At 42.2% G+C, this 22,603-nt stretch overlaps 1 protein-coding gene across 1 annotated transcript in view; it reads right to left on the bottom strand.

Moving 5' to 3' along the window:
• Positions 1 to 9,452: 9,452 nt before the first annotated feature.
• adgrl3.1 (adhesion G protein-coupled receptor L3.1) overlaps positions 9,453 to 22,603 on the bottom strand; it is a 96,623-nt gene continuing 83,472 nt past the window's right edge. Inside the window, exons 20-24 of the mRNA XM_056771672.1 lie at positions 16,414 to 16,542; positions 14,970 to 15,066; positions 13,592 to 13,717; positions 12,560 to 12,577; positions 9,453 to 12,239 (exon numbers count right to left, since the gene is read on the bottom strand). Of these exons, the coding sequence (XP_056627650.1) occupies positions 11,317 to 12,239; positions 12,560 to 12,577; positions 13,592 to 13,717; positions 14,970 to 15,066; positions 16,414 to 16,542 (1,293 nt within the window). The 3' untranslated portion in view covers positions 9,453 to 11,316. The remainder of the gene's footprint in view (positions 12,240 to 12,559; positions 12,578 to 13,591; positions 13,718 to 14,969; positions 15,067 to 16,413; positions 16,543 to 22,603) is intronic.

The following is a 22,603-nucleotide window of genomic DNA, read 5'->3' as shown; positions in this document are numbered from 1 at the left end:
TTTAAAAGAAACAACAATTTGCTCTATTCATGTTCCTGGTTTTATGGTGAAAAGAAAATCTTGTTTTTTCAATCAAAACACTGATCATGACACATCTTTCATTTTCAGCTGACTCACCAGTTCCCCTTATTATTCAACCCCTTACCAACACCCATCTGGTTCTATTCTGGTAGGCAACGTTACGCCCACAATCCAATCAATTCCTGAATCTAGGCTCCATCCTACATTTTCCAGCATTAAATATTCTAGTTGTTCACTAGGAAACACATTACATTTATTTATTCGGCAAACACGTTTTATCTGCTGCAACTTATGGTGCATTTAAGCTTTGCATTTTATGTGCGTTCTATGGGAATCGAAACCGTGACCTTTGCATTATTAGTAACTATTTTACAAGGATTTTAAATTTGTTAAAACTGACATCGTATGATTATTAGAAAAAAGCTATAGTGCAATTCCACCGTTATTGATCTGACATTTTTATTCAAAACTTGAAAGAAAAAATTCTCAGAGAATATATTTATTACCAATATATTGAACAATCTGTCGATATTACACTAAACCCTTGATGATAAAGTCCAAACATCAGTAAAATATCAGTCTAAACAAAAGTTTTATATTTTAAAAGAAGAAAACTGACAAAAAATGCGCACGTTTTTAAGAGACTGCACTTTAAAGAATTTCTTTGAATTAAAATGTACAAACCAGAATCAATAATTCCCAACAAATGAAGAAGGGATGGCTCTAAATAGATCACAAAAGTTACCATATTTTCATTCTCATGTGCCCATTTATGAGGAATATGGACTGTTAAGGATGTGTTACCGTTCTGTTATGGATGTGACACTTCACTTACTCGACTATGGAAAACTATGTTTAAAAAAAAACCATGATTTAAAGGGGTCATATGGCTCGAATACATGTTTTTCTGTGTCTTTGGTGTGTTATAAGTTGCCCATGCTTGTATTAGACAAGTGTCTGAGCAAAAGCTGCTTTCTTTCTAAAAGCGAGTCCTCACCCAGACCTGCCTGAAACATCTCATGTACCCACATCCCCACAAATCTACGTAATTTTGTGGTATGACTTTACTAAGACCGCCCCAAATCTATACGCATGTAAGGTGGGCATACATGTAAATCTCATTGCATCGTCGCCGCCGCAGTCATGTCTTGGAGATGTTGTGTGTTTCATTGTGAAAATAAAGCTTCTTTGTTTTCCTTCCAAAAGATGAGATGACTTAATGGTTACATTTTCTCTACAATACTGTTCCAGAACATTACAATCCGAATATTCAAGTGTGTGCAGCGCATTTCATAGATGATTGCTTCATGAACCAGGGAGAGATCAAGGCCGGCTTTGCATGAAAGCTTTTGTCAAAAAGCGGGGGAATTCCAACCATTACAACTTCGCAAGGACAGTATGCATAAGTATATGTTCATTGTAAAAGACTTTGTTACAGACTAGTTAAATTTTCTGTGTGTTTGAAGCACATGTTGTTTCTTTGTGTGATCTGTAAATCCAGACAAGTGCGCAACGTGAAAAAAGAAAACATATGTCCTAATAATCATTAATTATGTTCCAACTAGAGGCAACAAATGTCGTGTTTATAATGTGATTTATTGTCTTTGTTGAGTCGCGACGAGACATGGCGTAACACTGGTTGATCACTAACGGCAAATCTTAATGACGTTGTTTATAAAAGGTAAAACAGTTAGCTGTAGTTTTTAACTATTTAACATAATATATAATGTTTATAAAAAAAAACTTACCAAACCAAAGTTGATGTATCGGCTTGATCATCTTTATTGTCCGGATCAAATTTTGGCTCGAAATTGACAAGGAAAGTACTAATGACATTTTATCACCTGTCTGTCAATTGCTTGGGAACATGTTCCGAATATGGTAAGAGACGTTACATTTCCGTCACACGCTTGCAATATTTGACCAATCACTACGCGCTGGTAAACTGGCAAATCATAGCACACCTCACTTTTCAGAGCGATGAGCTTTGTAAAAAATCTGCGTGTTTTATAGAGCTGGAGCAAAGAGGAGATACAAACATGTATGTTTGAGCGTTTTTTAACCTTAAAAAGTGTATACACATTGCATTACAGCTAAAACAAACGCTAATATACATTTTAGCCATGTAATATGAATCTTCGAGACTTCACATGGTTATTTAAACCACCAAGTGCTGACATCTGACCTAGCAATATGGTGAAAACCTTTGGTTAAAAAACAATTTAACTTAAGGTTGACATTTGCATGGAATTGCCCAATTGAAGCCCCTCCCCTAAACCTAAAAATGTAAAGACACAATTGTATTTGCTAAAAAGCTAAACTTAATAGATCATTTAAATATTCTATCGCTGTAATATTATCATGATGTTGTTTTTTAGTTTTTAGTTTCAGTAGTTGTTAATTATGTGTATCTTTAATTTAGATAATTTCAAATATATTCTTGATTTTCACTTTTTAAGCACTTTTTGTTTGTTTCTGTTTTTGGATTTGTGATGTTTTGTTATAAATGTTTATGTTATGTTTGTTGTAGTGTCAATAAAAAAATCATACGAATTCATAAAAGAGTTATGAGTTCCTGTAAATTTGTGTTGAGCTGGAAACACAGTTCAGGAAGAAAAATCTACATTAACACACAAATGATGTTGGCATTAAAGCTTTGAATTGCAGACAATCCAGACAATCTTTTCCCATTCTACGAACATTTGATATTTATGAATATTTACTCGATATTCTACTTTCACATAAATGACATTGATCCCAGCTAGAGTCGCCCCAGAGCGACTTTTCAAGTGCCTCACTCAAGGGCACAATAGAGATAAAGCTCCTTTAGTAATGCTCTAATTCACACATCCTTCTATATGGGATTAAACCTCTATCTCAGCAACTATCTCACAGCCTGAACCAGAAGGCTATACGCATGCCCACAAGCTAACCTACCCACTCACACACAGTGACATCTGTGACTCTTATACAGTGTACAGGTTTTTTAATAAAACAATGGGTTAATAGAATAAAAAGCGTCTTAGAGGAGTGACATGCACGAGACGCTTGAAGAGATTGAGTGTGATGAGCTGCAAAAAGAAAATCTGCTTTTCACAAGCTGCCAACTGCAGAAACAGAAAACACACTCTTGTACACACACGGGGTGCCAACTGTGATATGGAGACAAAATCGTCTCTCACACTGAGTTGTTTTTGCCTGTAGGCACATCAATACTTAAACACAACATGTTAATATCTCAATCTTTACACAAATAGACACTTTTAAAAAGCATTACCCAAAAAATATGTTCTCGCTTTTTAAAGGTTGGCTCAGACGATCACCTGTGACCTCTGGAGAGCTCTTCTGTCAAGTAGAAACCACTACAACAGGTTAATAAAATAATCGCCATGGACACCAGAAGCATATGAAACCTTTCTCTTGAGAAGAGGTTAATTTTTTATTTTTGAGAGGCTGAGCTCTCAGAACAAAGAAATTCCTCCTGTTTGTGTATGTGTGAATGTATGTGCGTGTGCCAGATGAAATCACATGGGTGCATTGAATTGGATTCTGTTGTATATAGGAGATATGTGTGTGTTAACAAGTTAAGAGTCATTTATTTTGAACAGTACATGAAAAACATTGTTTTAAGTGTCTTATGATTTGTGCCTTTCTGTTTAAATTCAAACCCAAAATGTTTAACCTTGAAAATGTTTTTACCAATTTCGTTCTTTCAATGACACACATTGTGACACATCCACACAGCTGAAGAGCTGCTGTGATAGAAAATGATTTGAACTATGTCAATTATGAAAATGACTAACCTTTAACCATCAAATAGTTTTCACTTCACGCTTGTTTTTGAGATTTCACTCTTCAAATATTTTTTTTTCTGCAACATTTTAGATTCAAGACTTTTCCAGAAACTATTCGTTTTTGGTTACCCATGATCATATCTAAGTTAGCCTCACAAAGCTGAATAATTCAATTAAATTGCATTCCAAAATAGGATAAAAGCATAACAAATTGTATACGCCGACTTTTTGGGAACAGCGAAATGATGTAAATATGAGCTGTCTACATTAGGAAAAAGTCATTTAAATATCATTTAGCCAAATTACATTACAGGTTTGCCAGCATACTTTTGTTTTAATTAATTCTACTGACAAATTTATTCTTGTAAAACAAGTCCCTATTACTACTAACTTAAATGTTAAAAGATTAAATGCCTTTCTAATCCACATTAAGTTTACTCACTAGTCCCCATATCAAAGGTCTATATTCTTAAGGAATGACATGCATTTGTTCAAATTATAAAAATAACATGTTTCATTAGTTTTAAATGACCAAACATTGCTAATTTGGTGACTTTTATTCAAAAAAGACGTAAAAAAACATTATGAAGCTGTAGCTAAAACACAATACTATCAGGACCAAAACCAAGAAAACCAAGCTCATCACCACAGTCCTCTTTACATTGACCATCAGTCAAATACAGAATTGATTTTAAAGTGCTTTTACTTGTTTATACATCACTCAATGGCCTATGACCAAAATACACTGAAACGCTTGTAGAATATAAACCCAACTGACCTCATAGATCTTTAGGTCAGCTTGAAACACACAGAGTTCATTGTAAACACGGCTAGGCAGTGTTAAGCTAATATGCCACCTGGTACTTACTCATAAATCCAGACTTAAAACTTGTGTGTTTATATTTGCATTTTCTTACTGGGTACTGGTGCACTTTACTGTGCTGTTGCCGAAAAATAACGATAAAAAATGAAACCATAATTTTACAATAAAACTGTGAAATCAATAAAATATGCTGTTTCCATTGAGTAAATGTAAGTAAAACAATGAGCAAATCTGAGTTACACAACCATTTCTATTAGAATTCACCAATTGTGTATTAAAATATAATTTGTTGATTACATGTTTTTCATAAACTAAACTTAAATAATATATGCATATTTATGAGAAATTAACTGTTGATTTTTAACAATTTTTTTAATATGTCAATAATCAGTTAAGAAATGATTTTAAAATAGTTGATTATGATAATAGCTGTATGTTTTTGTGATTTTTACACATTCAACAATTTTTAACACATTATTTTTAGGGTTCATCAAAAATGATAATAATTTTATTTTCCTTATGTTTTCATATTTTGTATTATTATATGTTATTTCTTTTATGTCCTTAAAACATTTTAAATTAGGCTTTTTAAAGCCTTCAAAATTAATTTTTAACTACACCCATATAAAACACATATGTACATTTGAAACACTTTGAATATGAAATGTGCTACATACCATAAATAAATGCCTTGCCTATAAGTCTTGTTTGTAACTTACGATCATTAAAACGGATAAAAAATGATTGTATCCACTGAGAGCAGCAGATAGGCTAAATGTGATGAAGAGCAGCCTTCATCCTGTTGTCTTAAGCATTTTTTGAGCCCCTGTGAATTCAATTGTGCGTGCTTATGAATGCAATTCTTTTTACAGAACATTTATGCATTTGGCTGTTGTTTTATCCAAAGCCACTTACAAGCGCATTACAAGGTATACATTTTATCAATGAGTGATCCCTGGAGATCCAATCCATGACCTTTGTTCTGCTCTACCAGACACCACTCCAGGTCTCCAACTTAGCATTTTTCTTATTTTACATGTATTCAAAGAATTCGATTTTTATTAAAGCTATTGCTGTCAATAAGTTAATGCAGTTTTTAATTATAGTTTAGAATTTATAGGTCTATCAAAAATAATACTAGCCATGAAATAGTCTTGCACGTGACCTGGAAATACTAAATTTATACCTATGTGAAATTCATGTGTGCACACGAACACAGGAACGACAAAGTGCATAAGTGGTGCTAAGAACTCTGTTATCACAGTTAGACTTCTGTTTGTTCCTTTGTTGTTCCTTGAATCCCAGCTGCCGCTCTCTCTCTCTTTCTCTCACACACGAGCCTTTAACTCTGCTGCCTGTGAGAGGTCTAGCAGCAATGTTATGATTCTGTCTCTGATAGCCTGCTGTTGCCGTTTCCATGGTTACACAGCATTTCCTAAATCCTAGAGAATGAAAAATGGAAGTTAGATAAAGTTTAATAAGCGCGAGATTGCATAGGGAGAGAGTTGGGTATAGCTCACCCCCAATACAATTTACAATAAAGTCTGTTGACCCATTATGGTCACAGAAAACTCCCTGCGTGTCTCTGCACCTGTTCAGACAGACTACACAGCTTAAGGCTTGACATACTGTATGCAAAATGCAAACTACTTTAAATATTTTATGTTGGCTGTGCATGTGCTTATATTTATGTACAGCCGTGGAAAAAATTAAGAGACCATTCTAAATTTTATATTTTATCAGCATTACTAGATGTATTGTGGCCATTACTGACCATAGTCATCTAACATCTAAGACACATCGAACTGTGATAAAATTCTAGGTTATTACTTAAAAAAAAAATTGACCTTTTTCTAAATACATGTAGAAATATTGTCAATATGCAATATAAGTATTGCTCAAAAGTGAATAGGAACTTGTTTTCTTTGCGGCATTTAAGGTCTGAAAAATGCACGGCATATTTTCTGTTATTTTTACCTGTTTCTCCAGTTTTCATTTTACGCAAATAAATTCAAATAGAAAAAATATTTTTATTTGAAATATTGTTAGCCGTTTACAGAATTAAACAAAAATGACAATTTTACACAAACACTTTCCCTAATAAGAATTTTGAGTCTTGTTTTTCACCCCAGCTGTACATTGAATTAAAATTTGGAGTTCAACCAAATACGCATGTAAAAAAAGTATACATAGACTTCATGAAAGATATTTTGAAGAACGTTGGTAAACAAGCAACAATACCCTCATTTGCTTCCATTATATGGACACAAAACCATAGAGACATTTCTCAAAATATCAAAATACCTCACAGACAGGACACAAGGGAACCTAACTGAATTCAGAAAACCCAACTTTAATCACTTGTTTTAACTGCTATAGCAGCAGCACCACAGACTTGAATGTGAAAGCTTAACTTTTTTAAACAATGTCATTTTTCAAGGTGGAAGAAAAACCAAATAGTTTTCTAATGTAATTGCCTTCTAATCAAAGAAACGTTCAAGACGATTTTCTATTATTTTAGCCTTTCCGCAACCTAGACAAACACTTCAGCATAATGGTAAGCTAAACCCTGCAATGAAACAGAATATTAAACATTAATAGGCTTTTCCCTTTCTCATCTTGCTAAAAAATAGTAAAATGTTTTTGTTTACTCTCCCTATTCAGACCCATAACCCACTTTTTAACAACGCTACTTAACACCCAAAAACCATTCATTTAGTCCCATCCCAAATGTGCATAGTATAAACTGAAAGTTCATTGCCATGTAGTCTGAATGAAATATTTCACAAGCAACATCTCATAAAATCAATGTATACGTTGAGCGCATTGATATTTTTCTGCCATTGCCATCACATCTCTGGGGTCTTCACACCTGTGCATGTTCTTCAGCATTCCAAAGAGAAGAAAAATGATTCCCATGACATTTACATCTACTGTAAGATGTCTGGCTTAAAGGAAACCTGAGCACTGAAGGTGACGGAGTTCAAGTTCTATAATTCTTCCGGGATGGAAGCAGGTGCCATTGAGATGAATTGCAAACCTATCGGGGAAGAGTTTTCTTCAGGTATTATAAATGTTCTCCTTGGACATATTAAGCATGCATGCACATTGTGCATATGTTTAACCTACGACATATTTAAACAAACCCAGGACATTGAAGATATTTATACGTTCAGGTTGGGTGCACTGTGACAGGAATGGGCACGTTCGCTTAAAATACTTCTCATGTTAGAGCGGGCAGTCCGGGTAAAAACATCACAGGCAGCACTAAGCGATCACAGATCCCAAACTGTGATCTGGCCCACATCTTTCCAGCTTTCATCTAATCAACCTGAGACAAAAACTGTAGAGAGAGAGCTCTTAACTGTCTATTCTTTTTTGTTTATATCCTCCCTCTCTTTCTCGTATCCCTAACTTTCAGCTTTCCTGTTTCTTGTGTTGTTTGGTCTCTAAGTGTTTGGTTAAAAGTTTTCTCCCTCAAAGACCTCCAACTTTCCTCTATCATCATCTGCCTACAGAACACACACACACACAGCCCACACTCATGTCAAAGGCAGGACTGGGCTCTAGAGTATGGAGCTATATATTCTGCTTGGGGGGAAAAGCTGCATCTTTCCTTCCTTTCAAAATGCTCAAGTGCCTGTCAAAACGTCTGATAAATATTCATGAAGGTGGTAACATTTGGCAGAACGAACTCTCGCAGACACCCTCGCACGCGCAGGCTGTCTGACATTTGGGTGTGTTTGCAGACGGACGTATGTCTGTTTGCCTGGAGAGCCATGAAGATCAATAGGTCGTAATTACATTGTTTGTGCTGGAGCTCCTTACGGATGGGCATAATTAATCAGTGCCGGGCTCGTTTCAGCGGCGACGGTTCTGACGACTCTTCGTAGGGCCCCAAACTGGGTCAGAGCGTGTGCCTGGTGTAGTCTTCCGGCTGGATTCCCAGACAGAGATTAAAGTCTAGTCCAAAAGGATTTTCAACAGAGAATCACAATCCACTGTACAATTTACTCCATGACAATCCTTCCCCCTGAAAAAGTGCCCAGAGGGGTCGAAACTGTACTTCGCCTTGTTGGAAGCTTCGGTCTATAATTGAAAAATAGAATTAAAGCTGACGTGTATAATTTTGGTGCCGGTTGCATCAATTAACAGAATTAGGCACAACATAATGATTGTGTTCAAACAGGTTTTAACAGCATTCCACCGGTCTTCAATAGGCCGGATAAACGGACAGTCCTGCTTCCAGGTAATATCTCACTTTTTCTTATAGACATCAATGAGATTAAATGGAGAGGAAACAGAAACTTTTCCCGAAAGGAACAGTTCAACTAAAAAATTTAATTGTGTCAAAATTCTGTTCCAAATCTCTATACATTTCTTTGTTCTGATGAACACAGAGAAAGATATTTGGAAGAACGCTTGTTCCACCATTGTATGAAAAATTGCTTTATACATTTATTTGTCTTGTTGAACACAAGAGAAGATATTTTTGAAGAATGTAGGAAAGCAAAAGTTACGGGGCACTTTTGACTACCATTGTCATTTTTCCTACTATGGTAGTCAATGGGGTGCAAGAACTGTTTGATTACAAGCATTCGTTCAAATATCTTTCTCCAAATCCTCCTCTGGGAGCATTAACACTTATCAGGGACAATCTTCCTACAATTGATTATATATTTTGAATTGTTATTTAGAGTCATTTTAAGCTGTGATAATAGAAAAACAGTAATAAAACAATGCACTATTAAGAAAAGAAATATACACTTCAGCAATAAAACAAACAGAAACTCACACCTCTCTCCTGTGAAATATTGTAAATATTAATTCAGTCATTTTATTTGTTGGCAAACAACTTTCACTGTTACAACAAATATTAGTTATGAGTTCATTCAGTTTAGAATGCATATGAAAAGAATAAATAATAATTTCATTGATATTGTAATCATAATAATATTGATGATATAACAATAAAAAAGGTCTCAGTGCCGATCGGATTCATTTCCAACCCTCTCTAAGGTCCTACATATTTGATCTGGTGAAAAAATAAAAAAATAAATCAAATCACAGGAATAAATATGCAGTTGATTCGCTGGGAGGGGGTTAACAAGGGCAAGATGTGCAAGCTACAGAGGGAGTCTCAGTCTGAGAATGAGTAAGCAGTAGTTTTTAAAGAACCCACCTTTTCAAGGTTGTTGCCATCTTCGAAAAAACTCAATCTGCTCCTTTACAAGGTTATTTTATATTGTTTACACATGCTGCACTCGGACTGCATGATTTTAAATCATGATTTCTCAGTCCACACATATTTATTCGTAAATCTAAGTGGGCTTGGACCAGGACGCTTGTTTCAAACCACTAGCTTTTCTTGTCCACCTTGACTAAACAAGTATGAGACTCTCTTCTTTTAGCCTGAGAACGTTTTTGTCTAGTTAATAAGATCCGACCAAACCATATCATAGCAATTCCAATACGCCGGAGTTTATGAACCTGATGTTCTTAGTAAACGCTGTAGAATGCTCACAACATTACACCTTCTCAGCATATTTGACAGCGATGGGATCCCATCCGCAACAGATGTCAATCACACAACAGTCAGTTCCTCAGAGTCTCTTGGATATTATCAACACAGTGAGAATTAAAATGACAAAAAGGCGCATTTGGGGAAAAGAGAGGGATTCTTCCAAAGAGGAGAATTCAAACCGTGTATTTCTGGCTATAAAGAAGAGTGTGTGTGTGTATATGTTGATATGTGTGTGTGTGCTGAGCGGTAATAAGGGACAGTCTTTTGAAGAACCAGCACAGCATTATGGGATTGGTCTAGTCTACAAAAACACATACAAGGGGCAAAATATGTCAAACACATGAAACGCATACGTTCATATGCAATATCAGGGATCTGTACATTTTGCATTGACGTCTGTTTCGTAATTAGTGACAATGACCTTGCAACAACTGAGATTATTACCGAAAAACAAACGTAAGAAAAACGATGCGTCCTCAAGTCTTAAATGCGTCTTTACGTTTGGAAACGAGACCGGTGCTAAACGAGAAGGAATGTGTGTAGCAGAGAACCATCGAAAAGTCTAGAGAATTGTGGGTAATGCAGTTCAATACAATAGAATAGAGTTCAGAGTCTGGGTTGGTGGTCTCATTATCATACACGGTCATCTTAAATGGCAGCTAGTTTCCCGCAGTCTGTTTCCACGCGTTTCAGTAATCCACCGTGAGCTTCAAGGAGAATCAGACAGCCATTGGACGACAGGCTTTGCGGAGGCCTTTCTGGATGTCAAGGAGATCTATGCAAATGATCCAGGGAGGAAAAGTTTGTCCGACTTAAATCCACGTCCCCTCATTGACTAGCGTGTCATGTCCGCAAACAAAATCCGCGCTCAGATCGGTTTCCAAGGAGATCCACGATAAAGTGTCCCTGCCTACGCTTTGTAGTCCTTGTTTTGTCGTAGGAGCGAGATACTAGTTTTGCTTACTGGTTCTAACTGGAACAGGATTTTGGTGTGGAATGGTACAGGATACTTGTATTTACTGGAATCGGGCTATCTGGAATAAGTCTTTCTAGGGATGTATCAGTGCAGTAGGTAGTGTATCCCATGCCTTGTGCATTGTGTCACACACACGCACACTGGGTGACAATGTGTGTGTGTGTGTCCGGTTCAGTGTCTATAGGCTCGTGACCAGCTGTGAGGGGTCAGGGGGCTGTTCTTCGGGCGACGAGTCGTCTTTGTCAGATGGGGCGATGAACCCATCGCTTCCCCCTCGACCCATCTGATAGTAGCTCTCCAGGTCCTGTATGTGGTTCCTGGAGCCCAGGTTGGGCATGCTCTTATAGTACACGTCGTCGGCCTCCATGACGACCCCTTTGCCGTTGGCCAGGTGCAGCTCACTTCCCTCTTCCTCCTCGCCATCATCCTCCTCCTCCTCATCATCTTCGTCGTCATGGAGACCGTTGATGAGGTCATCAGTGCCATGCGGGAGATCGGTAAGAGTGGGCATGCTGGTATAGAGCGAGTCTCTTAGGGGGGAGTGCGTGTGCGTGCGGGGAGTGTGCGTATGCGACAAGTGCGTGTGCGCGTCATTGGGGAGCAGCGGGAAGAAGCTCTCGCTGTTCTCCTGCGGCAGGCGCCGGTGAGCTGAGAACGTGTGCAAGGGTGCGTGGTTTTCCGGAGGGGCCGGTCTCGGTGGGAGGAGCGGCGCTTGCGACTCCTCCCGGATGAGCTCTAGGCTTAACCCGCCACCTTCATCGTGCCGGTGAAACGCTCCCGGGTTATCCAGCACCATGACGTCATCCTTAGCTATGGAGGATGACCCCGCGACCCCTCCGTTGGCCAGGTGGTTGTTGAGTTTATTGGTCAGGGTCCCCTGATGAGCTTTTCCTTGGCGCTCCTGAGTGTTCAGGTAAGATGGAGCGTAGTTTGCTGTTAGCTCTTTCAGGATCTTTTTCTCCAGCGTTGTCGGCGGCTCGCTGCCACGGGAGCTGTAGGTAAGGTAATCTCCTGCTGCCACACCGTAGCTGTTGCCATGGTTACCGTTAAGCGGCAGTGTATCCATGACACTGGAGTCTCGTGCGTTGTTAAGAATTCCCTCTGGAAAACAGAAAAATAAATGCCTCAGCTGAGGAAATCTTAAAAGGTTTCGAATAACCATATTCTTAAATGAAACTAAAATTGTTCAGTACGCTTGGAAAAGCATTCTATGATTGCTGGTTATTTAAACTCAGTATACTTTATGAAAGATGCTATCAAATGGGATATTAACTTTACTCTTATCAAGAAACAGATGAATACGGGAGGGATGCAGATTTAACAGGCAAGCCATGAGGAGAAAGGTAGAGATTAAAGAGGAGAGGGGCTAAGGAGAATATATTATAAAATGTGGAGCTGTTGTGAAAGTAAATGAATCATACTTGAATCTCTGTAGGAGGCTGCGGAGCCGCGTGATGGGAGAAAGAGAGAGAGAGAGAGAGAGAGAGAAAGAGAATGATTACACATATAAATGCCCATGAAACATGTCTACAGAGAACCAGAGTGAAGTATTCTGTTCAGACTGCAACAGCCATAAGTCACTCAAGCTAACCTTCTGAGTTTAGGACATATTACAATTTTTTCCCAATTATTAAACTGAACAGATGAACACAGAATAGACACAGAAAGTGTGTTAGCAGAACATCACGGCCAAATCTCGATCTATACATTATTTAAAGCTTGTATACATGTAAGTGTGTGTTTCGTCTCTCTCGTAAGGTAAAAGGAAAACGTAAAGCAGCAGCAAGCTGGCAAGACATACAGTATGTTTTACGTAAAACATAAATGTTCTACGAAAACGTAAAGCAACAGCAAGCTGGCAGGATATAAAGTATGTCTTACGTACGTAAAGCAACAGCAGCAGGTCATCTACTTTCATTTTTGTGACTGTGTTTCTGCAGCACACACATAACGTTCTCGGTATCGACTGTTGGTGTGGTTGCAAATATAGTTGCGCCTATTTTTATAGTTTTAACCATAATGTGAACGTCCTTTTACTGTAAGTCTTTTGAAGCCATACAACAGCATTGTGTGAATGTTGAAATTTGTCGCATAAAGCTGCATAGTGTCATGTTCGACAACTACTCTTTTCTCACGTGTTTTGTTAGTTATCACAACACATTGTGTTTGAATATGCAGACGTGCAAATGAGGGTTAGCGAGAACTCAAATCCAAACGTCACACCGTTCTATTGGTAAAACTTTGATCTCCACACACAGCTACAGCAAAGCTTCATAAGACCAGAAATACAGCACACAAACCATCTATTCTACTGTTATGGCACTTATAAGGTGTTTTCTTAGCAAAATTCACTTTTACCGTAAGTAAAATCAATTTGCTGAACATCAATTGAGTTTTTCCTTAGAGGAGTTCTCATAATGTCTGTCAATGTATTCTGTATGTGTAAGGCAAACCTTGTGTGTTGAACATGTTGGCAGTAGGGTTATTGAACACGGCAGATTCTCCCAGCAATGTGTTATAAGGATTAGTGCCATGAGGACGTAAAAGAGCATTGGAGATGAGATGGTTAGCCATGGTACCTACAACAGCCACACATAAAGTGAGAGAGAGAGATACAGGAGGTAGGAAGAGAAGTCAAGGACAGAAGAGCAACAAAGAAACGGAAAAAAGACGTACAATAAACAGTTAGCACGATGCAGGGGACTGTAAACTGTAAACTTGAGCTAATCCGGCCTTAAACATCACAGCAGGGTTAGTTGGGCGGACAGGAATGCAAAGCCTCCCATGTGGAGTGAAATATCAGCAGAGCTCAACAATGATGTTGTTCATGTTGGACAGCTGCTGGACGTTGGACATTTCGTCCCGTCATGACCTGCCGGGGCGATTAGATTGGAAGCGTTTTTCCATGACTTTAGCTCTGGAGGATGCAGTTCAGTTTTCAAAACTACTTTGGGGGAAGGGACAGTGCAGCCCGGGAAGCTCAGAGGAGCAAATCATATTAGCATTTGGATGTAACAGAGGCAGGCAGGCTTTGAGAAGGACCAGAACATGGTCACAGAAACACACACTCAGATGTCTTATCCATTTGGACCGTAAGATCAGTGTCAGCAAGGTCCAGAATATTCTGCAGTCTTCTTGAATAAACAAGCTAGCACTTGTATATATACACAATAGTGTTGGATCGAGCAAAAATGTGGCTTTGGGGATATTCCAGCAATGACAACTAATCAATCCTGTAGGTAACAAATGGTCTTGGACCACGGATGAAATTTTCATTATTGAAATTTTAATAATTGAATGTACATAATTCACAATTAATTATTCTTTTAAATGGCGTAGCAAAACTTCTGCCGCACTAACATATGTAACAAATAGGTTTTCTCATTAACACCAGTCCAAAAATACAATATTTTAAACTTGTTGAACTTCACTCATAATTAATTCTGCAAATGATTACATACAGAGAGTGCAAATGAGTTTCCTGTTGTTAAATATCCCATCTGGATTTGATTTGAAGATTAATCATAGAATAAAACCGTTCGGTTGAAACATTTGAATAAATGTTAGAAAATCTATATGCTTAACAGCAGCACAGATGTAAATTGTGTAAAATTATAAAGTGTTTGGTCAGACTAAACCTGTGAGGGTCAAATCATGACAGAACTGGTTTCTGTTCGATTGTTTATATAGAAGATCCTGACAATTTGTTTGTCGTGTGCATGTGTAAACCAGCTTCTCTTTGTGTTTGTACATGTTAAACCACTTACTGTAAAGCATCCTGTGTACAGTACATGCAGGCACATGGGTGCATGTTTGTGTGTGTGTGTTTACCTCTATTGAGAGTCGCTGAGCTGTTCATATCAGCGGTGATGAAAGATGACTCTGACTGCTTCCTGACAGTGTCATTCCACATCCTGCGAATACGACTCTGACAGCACAAGAGGAAGAGGGGATCATGACTGGTTCAGTTTCTGACTGAAGCAAATACATTTTCCAAAGCGAGCAAACATGGAAATGGAGTGTAATGTTGTTGCCTTAATCATATAACAGTTTTGTACAATGTCACTGAATGTATCAAACATGACATTTATACGCCTGTAAGCATATTTGCACCACAAAAAATCAATGTAGTAAACAAATGATAAATATCTTGAAATAATGAGATTGTATATTTAATATTTACATTATATATTATATTACATTGTAATTAATATTTTCTCTATTCTTTATTTTACATTTTAATATTTGATTTTTAAGGAGTCACATTTAACATACTGTTATATACTGAATTTGAAATGTTTTACTTCAACATTTCTAGATCCTTCTATCTTGAACTAACAGGACTAAATTGTGCCTTTTTTCAACACTCCATGAGTAAGTTTCATTTTGTTTTCTGTGATGAATGCCGAGCTCATCGTCTAAAATAATGCTGAATGAGAAATTAGGTCAGGTGACTCTATAGTCACCCGTGAATGAGAGAACGCCAGTGCTAAGTGGTATTGTGCAAAGAATGAACAAGCTGATGACTGCATTGACCGTTAACAGGTTCACCAGTCATTGACCTACAAAAATAATGGGAAATTGTTTTGGAGGGTTGTCTGTGCGATCAGGGTCGACCTGTGGATTTACGAGCGATATAAAAAAGAGCTCCCCATAGGTGTAAAATTGTCACACGTAAACACGTCCACACATTGGTTGCAATGTGATAAGTGGTGTCGTTCTTTTGAAGAGAAACAGAAGTGGAAGCATTAATGTTAATTTAGTTAAACCACAGGGGCAGAACTGTGAGTAATTTTATATCAATGTGTAAAGAAATGTTAATACGTAATAAATGACATAAGGGCTATACCTCGTAGCTGTCCTTCCGAAAACCTTGGATGTCCAAATTCGTTATTCAGGAAGTGGAAGAAAACCCACTGTACTTTTGAAATGGTTAAATACAGTGTCGTCAAACTTTTAATTGGCTAGATATTTGCAAAATCCAGTGAAAAACTTAAAGGATGACTAAAAATAAAACAGCATCTGGACATGTGAGGTTCCAGAAGGACAGCGGCTATATGTAAATGCACAGTAACCTTGGCACGTCATTGTGACCAAAACAAGATATACCCTGCGATTATAACAACTGCTGCTATTTTGTTGATATGTCATCATTGCCAGTGTGGACTGGATGCCCTAACATTGAGAATTGTTATATAGTCAATTATTATGTGCCATCGTTTTGGGGGGCTTCTGGGATATCAGGGTACGGATATCGCTTGTGGGAGTGTTTTACCTGTGAGTTGGTGGAATAGCGTCCAGGTGTGCGAGCCGTACTGGTCTTAGTTGAAGTAGAGATGGTTGATTCCACACTCTTCCCGCTGCAACAGTGTGTCCGGAGACATCGTCCATATTCCTTACGCACCTAAACACACACAGCAAGGGGGTTTGTTTTCGGAAAGAATGTGCAAATGATCAAGCTTATGTGTGATTTTATGCACGTCTAAGTATGCCGGCACAAGTGTGGTGTGTTTTTCAAGGTTTTCAAGGACAAAAAGAATCCAATTAAGGTCTCATATCATTCGAATGACTTCATTGGTTAGCATGCTGGATGACCCTTGTCATGCTAAAAACCCAATCAAGAACACACACAACCTTTCGCCTTCCACCCTCAGTCCGTTTTCAAACAACACAGCCCAAACCTTGATTGCTCGATCCAGAAAGCTAGACATAATAACAGTAATCACCAATATCAGCCCAAAACTCCCAGTCGTCTCAGCAATAATACAGCTGTAATTGCTTTTTAATGTCGTTAACATGGATGCTATGTTATTGTTTGCGCAGCTGTTGAAAGAAAACTCTGTAAGATCAGCCAAATAAAATCCAACAGTTTTATTCCTCCGTCTGTATGGATGACTGCACATCCTATTCCACAAAGACCTCAACCAAACAGGATTTACAGCCTCAGATTGAAATCACTGCTGTCTCCACAAATCCCAAATAAGCCTAAATCATGTGTACGTAAAACAGCGTCTTGTGTGTTTTTGAGAAAATTCGTATTGCATTAAGATACATTAGGTAGATATTCCAATATATAAGTTAAAAATAGATTAAATCACCGGCTTCAGCCATAGACATTGCCCGCGTGCATTTCCATTTAATGCAAAAGAAACAAGATAAATTGGCGTCTCTGCTTGGAGGTTGGGTAGTGGAATACATAATCAGATTCTACAGCCCAATCCAATCATTCCTTCCATCACTACATGGGAATTCTCACACATACACACATTATTTTTCTTTAATCAATACTTGATTCCTTCTGCAGCCAGAATGCACCGGTTTAATGTGGATATGAGCACTTTCACGCTAAATGACTCTTGAAGGAATCCACCGGTCGCCCGTCAGATAATTGAAAGGTTTAAAATCTATCATGAGCAAAATAAATCTGACGAGCCGGGGGTCTCTAATTGAGCATGCATGTGACAGAAGCCTTGATTCATGAGATCATTACTAATGAGGGGGCAGTAAACCCTCTATAAAATGCCCAGGAAAGAGGTCAACTGAACCTCTGTATGCGTCCGTGAGTTGTTTGCATTATGCTCTTGAAACGTCTTGGTTACGTATGTAACCTCAGTTCCCTGATGGAGGGAACGAGACGTTGTGTCGAGAACGACAGATGGGGTTCGCCCTTGAGAACCAATCAACTCTGACTACTATAGAAAAGGCCAATGAAATTTGGCGAATGCAATTTGCATGCCGGGCTCCGCCCCCGGAAATCCGGTATAAAAGGAGGCCGGCGTGCAGCATTCACTTACCTTTGTTCTGAAGAGCCTGAGACCTCTCAAACTGCAGCAGAATACGATACGTGTTCGTGGCATAAGGGACACAACGTCTCGTTCCCTCCATCAGGGAACTGAGGTTACATACGTAACCAAGACGTTCCCTTTCTGTCGGTCTCTCGACGTTGTGTCGAGAACGACAGATGGGGTTGCCTATGGAAAACGCCACAACGCTGTATCGCGTCACAATCTCTAGCGAAGCGACGGTAACAAGCCTTGGCGTGTCATCTCGAAGCTTTCGTGAGACTGTAACCTTCCAGTGTGGTGGTCGGGGGGTTCCAGAGCTTTCTTGGAGAAAGATGGGTACAGCCCTGACCGGTAACTTTCACGGACGGGGCCTTAGCTCTCTATAGGCGAGAGGCCGTCCAGATCAGTTTACACCGGGTAAGCGCGACTCTTAATCAGAGAAGCGCTACAGAGGCCACCTCCTACCCGTGGGGAGGAATATGGTGGATATAGGTATGGTCTCGTCCTTGGAGGAGAACGCATGGAACGTGCGGACTGAGTAGTTAACCGCGAGGTGGAGGCCCACCTGGGGAAGCTCATGGGTTACCAGGAGTGGGAACCATTCTCATGAGGATACATCAGACGGAACAGCCCACGGAGGGGGTGTTACAGACGTCCGGTAGCACTAGGTCCGGTTAGAGCTATCTGTGATAGCTCACATGGTATCCCGGCCTAAGGGGGAAGGCTGCTCTGCCCAGCCAGCCCCCAGGGGGTGCTTGTTTGGTGATGGATGGAATGCCTATTCTTAACCAGTGTCTGGGTAAGAAGGGAGGCTGGTGAGGTACCAGTTTCTTAGCGATGTGTTCGGGTAAGAAGAAAAGGTAAATAGCACACTGACCCAACCTGTTAGAGGGTGGAAAGGTGCTTTCGCAGGCATACGCCCCCCCGGATGCCAGTCCTACATGTCGCCACGCAGGACGTGGGCTGACACCGGGTTTACGCGAAGGTTGTTAACCCTTGCGAAGGTGTTTGGGCATAGCCCAACCCGCAGCTCTACAGATGTCTGCTAGAGAGGCGCTTCTGCCAGTGTCCAGGAGGTGGCTAAACTCCGTGTGGAGTGAGCCCTCACTGCCAATGGGCATGGGAGATTCTGAGATCGGAATGCCGTCGTAACGGCGTCCACGACCCAGTGCGCCAGCCTCTGTTTGGAGACAGCCTTCCCCTTCTGCTGTCCTCCAACAGACACGGAGCTGGTCAGAGCTTCAGAGCTCTGCGTGCGGTCCAGTACGTACTGGACACAACACTAATCGGGTTGGGTCTTCCTCCCCTATGGGGAGCGCCTGCAAGTTCACCACTTGGCCCCGGAGGGAGTAATGGGAACTTCTTGGGCACGCATCCGGGCCTGGGTCTCAAGATAACGTGAGAGTTTCCAGCGCCGAGTTTAAGGCAATCCAGGGACACGGAGGATGCTCGGTGGTCCCCTACCCTCTTGAAGGAAGTGAGCGCCGTCAGGAGGGCCGTCTTACTCTATGAGGAAGATCGGAACCTCCGAGGGGCTCTTTGGGGGGCCCTGAGGCTCCCCAGGACCACTTAGGGTCCCAAGAGGGTATGGAGCGGAGATGAGGCGGATTCCGCCCTCTCGCTGCTTAGGAACCTGGTGACCAGGTCGTGTTGCCCTAGAAACTTTCCACCGACTGAGTCGTGATGAGTGGCAATAGCGACTACATACACTTTCAGTGTGGAAGGGAGATGTTAGTCTCCAGTTTCGTGAGGAGGGGAACACAATCCTGATCAAGCACCTCAGTGGGTCTTTCTCGTTGAGAAAGACACCAGGACGAGAAGAGGCACCGTCTAGAGGCGTGTAACCGCCTAGTAGATGGGGCCCTAGCCTGGGTGATGGTCTCAGCCGTATAGGGGGAGTAGCCATCTTATGATCTTCTCGTCCCGTCTAGAGACCAGACATGGGTGTTCCAGAGGTCTGATCTGGGATGCCAGAACGTGTCCTTCCCCTGAGAGAGCAGGTCCTCTGTCAGGGGAATGGTTCAGGGGGAGTCGCTGTCCAGAGCATCGGCTCTGAGGCCAAGTGCGGTTAGACCGGTGTGGTGTAACCAATAACACTTGGTGCTCCTGCTCCCTGACCTTGCACAGAGTCTGTACAAGAAGGCTCCTGGGGGGGGGAAGGTGTGCTTCCGCCCATCCCGCGGCCAGCTGTGCGCAAGGATATCCGTGCCGAGGGCAGGGACTATCAAGCGGGCAAATGGTGGTGTTACGGGAGGTGAACAGGTTTTACCTGGGCCTACCCGAACAGCCTCCAAATGAGCTGGACTGCACGGGGGTGGAGTCGCCACTCTCCACGAGGCATAAACTGGCGAGAAAGCACGTCGGCTGTCTAGTTCAGTTTGCCCGGGGTGTGTGGCCTGCAGGGAACGAGTCACCTGTTGACTCCACCGGAGGAGGCGTCGAGCAAGTTGTGTTTAGCTGCTGTGTGCGAACGCCACCCTGACGATCTGTATTCGCTACAGCTATAGTGCTGTCCTCGGAACAGCACGTGCATGTCTCGCACGAGAGGCCGTAGCCTGCTCAGTGCAAGTAGCATAGCCCACAACTCTTGGCAATTGATATGCCAGCGCAGGCGGGGGTTCGTCCAACACCCCACCTGCGTGCCCGTTGCACACTACACCGCACCCCTGCAGGGAGACTTCAGTCGTCACCACGACCTGCCTCATAACCTGCTCAGAGGGACCTGAGTCCGTCGAAAAAGTCATAAAGACTAGGGGTTATGGTGCGTCGGCAGCAGGGCGGCATCACCATGCGCCTGCTGCCGGTGTGCCACGCTCTCCTCGGAACTCGACTCTGAAACCAGTGTTGGAGCGGTGTCATGTGCATCAACTCGAGGGGTATTAACCCGCGAGGACGCCATGTGTCCCAGGAGCCTCTGAATTGTTTCAGGGGGACCGCTGTCTGCCTAAAATGTTCATTTCAGACAGTTCAACACTGGTTGGGCACAACTGCGGACAGGTGTGCCGACATGGTGACAGAGTTGAGTTCCATACCGAGAAAGAGGATGCTCTGCACTGGGGAGAGCTTGCCCCTCTCTTGGTTGACCTGGAGTCCCAATCGACCTAGGTGCCGGAGCACCAGGTCCCTTTGTGTACATAACAGATCTCGCGAGTGTGCCAAGATAGGCCAGTCGCTGAGATAGTTTAGTACCCGCTCGCCTTCCTCCTCTCAGGGAGAAAGGGCGGTCAGGGACAGACCGAAAGGGAGGACTCTGTACTGATATGCCCGCCTCTCGCACGCGAACCGTGGGAACGGCCGGTGTCGAGGAGGATCGAGACATGAAAGTAAGCGTCCTTCAGGTCGATTGCCACGAACCAATCCTGACACCTCATAGATGTCAGGACGCGCCTCTGTGTGAGCACCCTGAATGGCAGCTTGTGAAGGTGCTCTGTTCAGGGTACGCAGCCTTTGGGGGCAACCCGCCGTCTTTCTTGGGAACGATGAAGTGCGGGTGGTGACCCACTGAACATCTTGGTTTTGAGGGACGAACTCGATGCCTGTTTTGCCAGAAGGGTGGTGACCTCTACCCGAAGTACGGAGGCGTCCCTGCCTCTGACAGAGGGAGAGATGATGCCCCGAAACTTGGGTGAGTCTCTGGCGAACTGGATCGAGTAACCAAGACGGACCGCCCTCATTAGCCAGCGAGACAGTGTGGGCAGCTCTCGAGCTCCCAGGGACTGTGACAGGGTGACCAAGGGGACGGTCTGCTTCATCATTCCCACGGGGGGTGGTTCGTCGGCTGGCGGAGCTAACCATGTCGCGGGGAGTCCCCGGAGGGAAGGTTTTTGCTCCGCCTGCTTACCTGCCTGGCGGGACAACGGCACGCACTGTCGGTTTGAGAGTGGTGACGGCTGTCGTATGTGTACGACCTCACGCCTCGCCAGGGTGTGAGGTCGGTTCGCCGAGCACAGTCCAGTGGAGTGTGCGATCGGCTGCAAGTAAACCCGGGGAGAACAGAAAACTCAGTGAGTAAGTGGGCGCCAAGCCCTAACAAGGGCCCGGCTTTGGTGACGAGGCAGGAGTCGTCCCGTACCGACCGATCAGAGCCGTGGCTGTGAAGGTTCGGGCCCGATGTTGTTCTCCCTGGGGTCTTCCCGTCAGTGTCCCTTCTCGCGAGGAGGTTGCTGACGGGGTGGAGGTTTCCCCCTCGACCTCTGCTTCCGGGGTGCCGCCTGTGGGGGCACAGGAACCGGAGCCGATGTCGAAAGGGTCCTGGGTTGCAGGGAAGCAGACGTCACGTGAGATCTCGGAGGCCTGTAGGCGGCCGAGTCGCGGCGTGAAAAAAATGTGGTTAATTGCCACTGTCTGCTTCGCCGTCAAAAAACTGCTGAGCGCAGTCCTCGACGGTGTTACCAACAACCCACCCTGCGAGATGAGTGCATCAAGAAAGCGGACTTCCTTGCTGTCACTCTTCTGCACAAGGTATAGCCGGGGGTGTCTCTCCTGGACCACTACCGTGGACATCGTCCGACCCAGGGCCCGTGCCGCCGCCTTAGTCGCCCGTAGAGCGCTGTCAGCGGTGGCACGGAGATCCTGCATTATACCCGGGTCGGCCTTACCCTCGTGGAGCCCTCTCAACGCCCTGGCCTGGCGGACCTGCAGGATGGCCAAGGCATAGAGAGAGGAGGCAGCCTGGCCCGC

Source organism: Triplophysa dalaica, chromosome 2, assembly GCF_015846415.1.
Source record: "Triplophysa dalaica isolate WHDGS20190420 chromosome 2, ASM1584641v1, whole genome shotgun sequence".
Lineage (NCBI taxonomy): Eukaryota > Metazoa > Chordata > Actinopteri > Cypriniformes > Nemacheilidae > Triplophysa > Triplophysa dalaica.
Note: the sequence above shows the minus strand (reverse complement) of the source record. Positions and strands in the feature narration are given on the sequence as shown.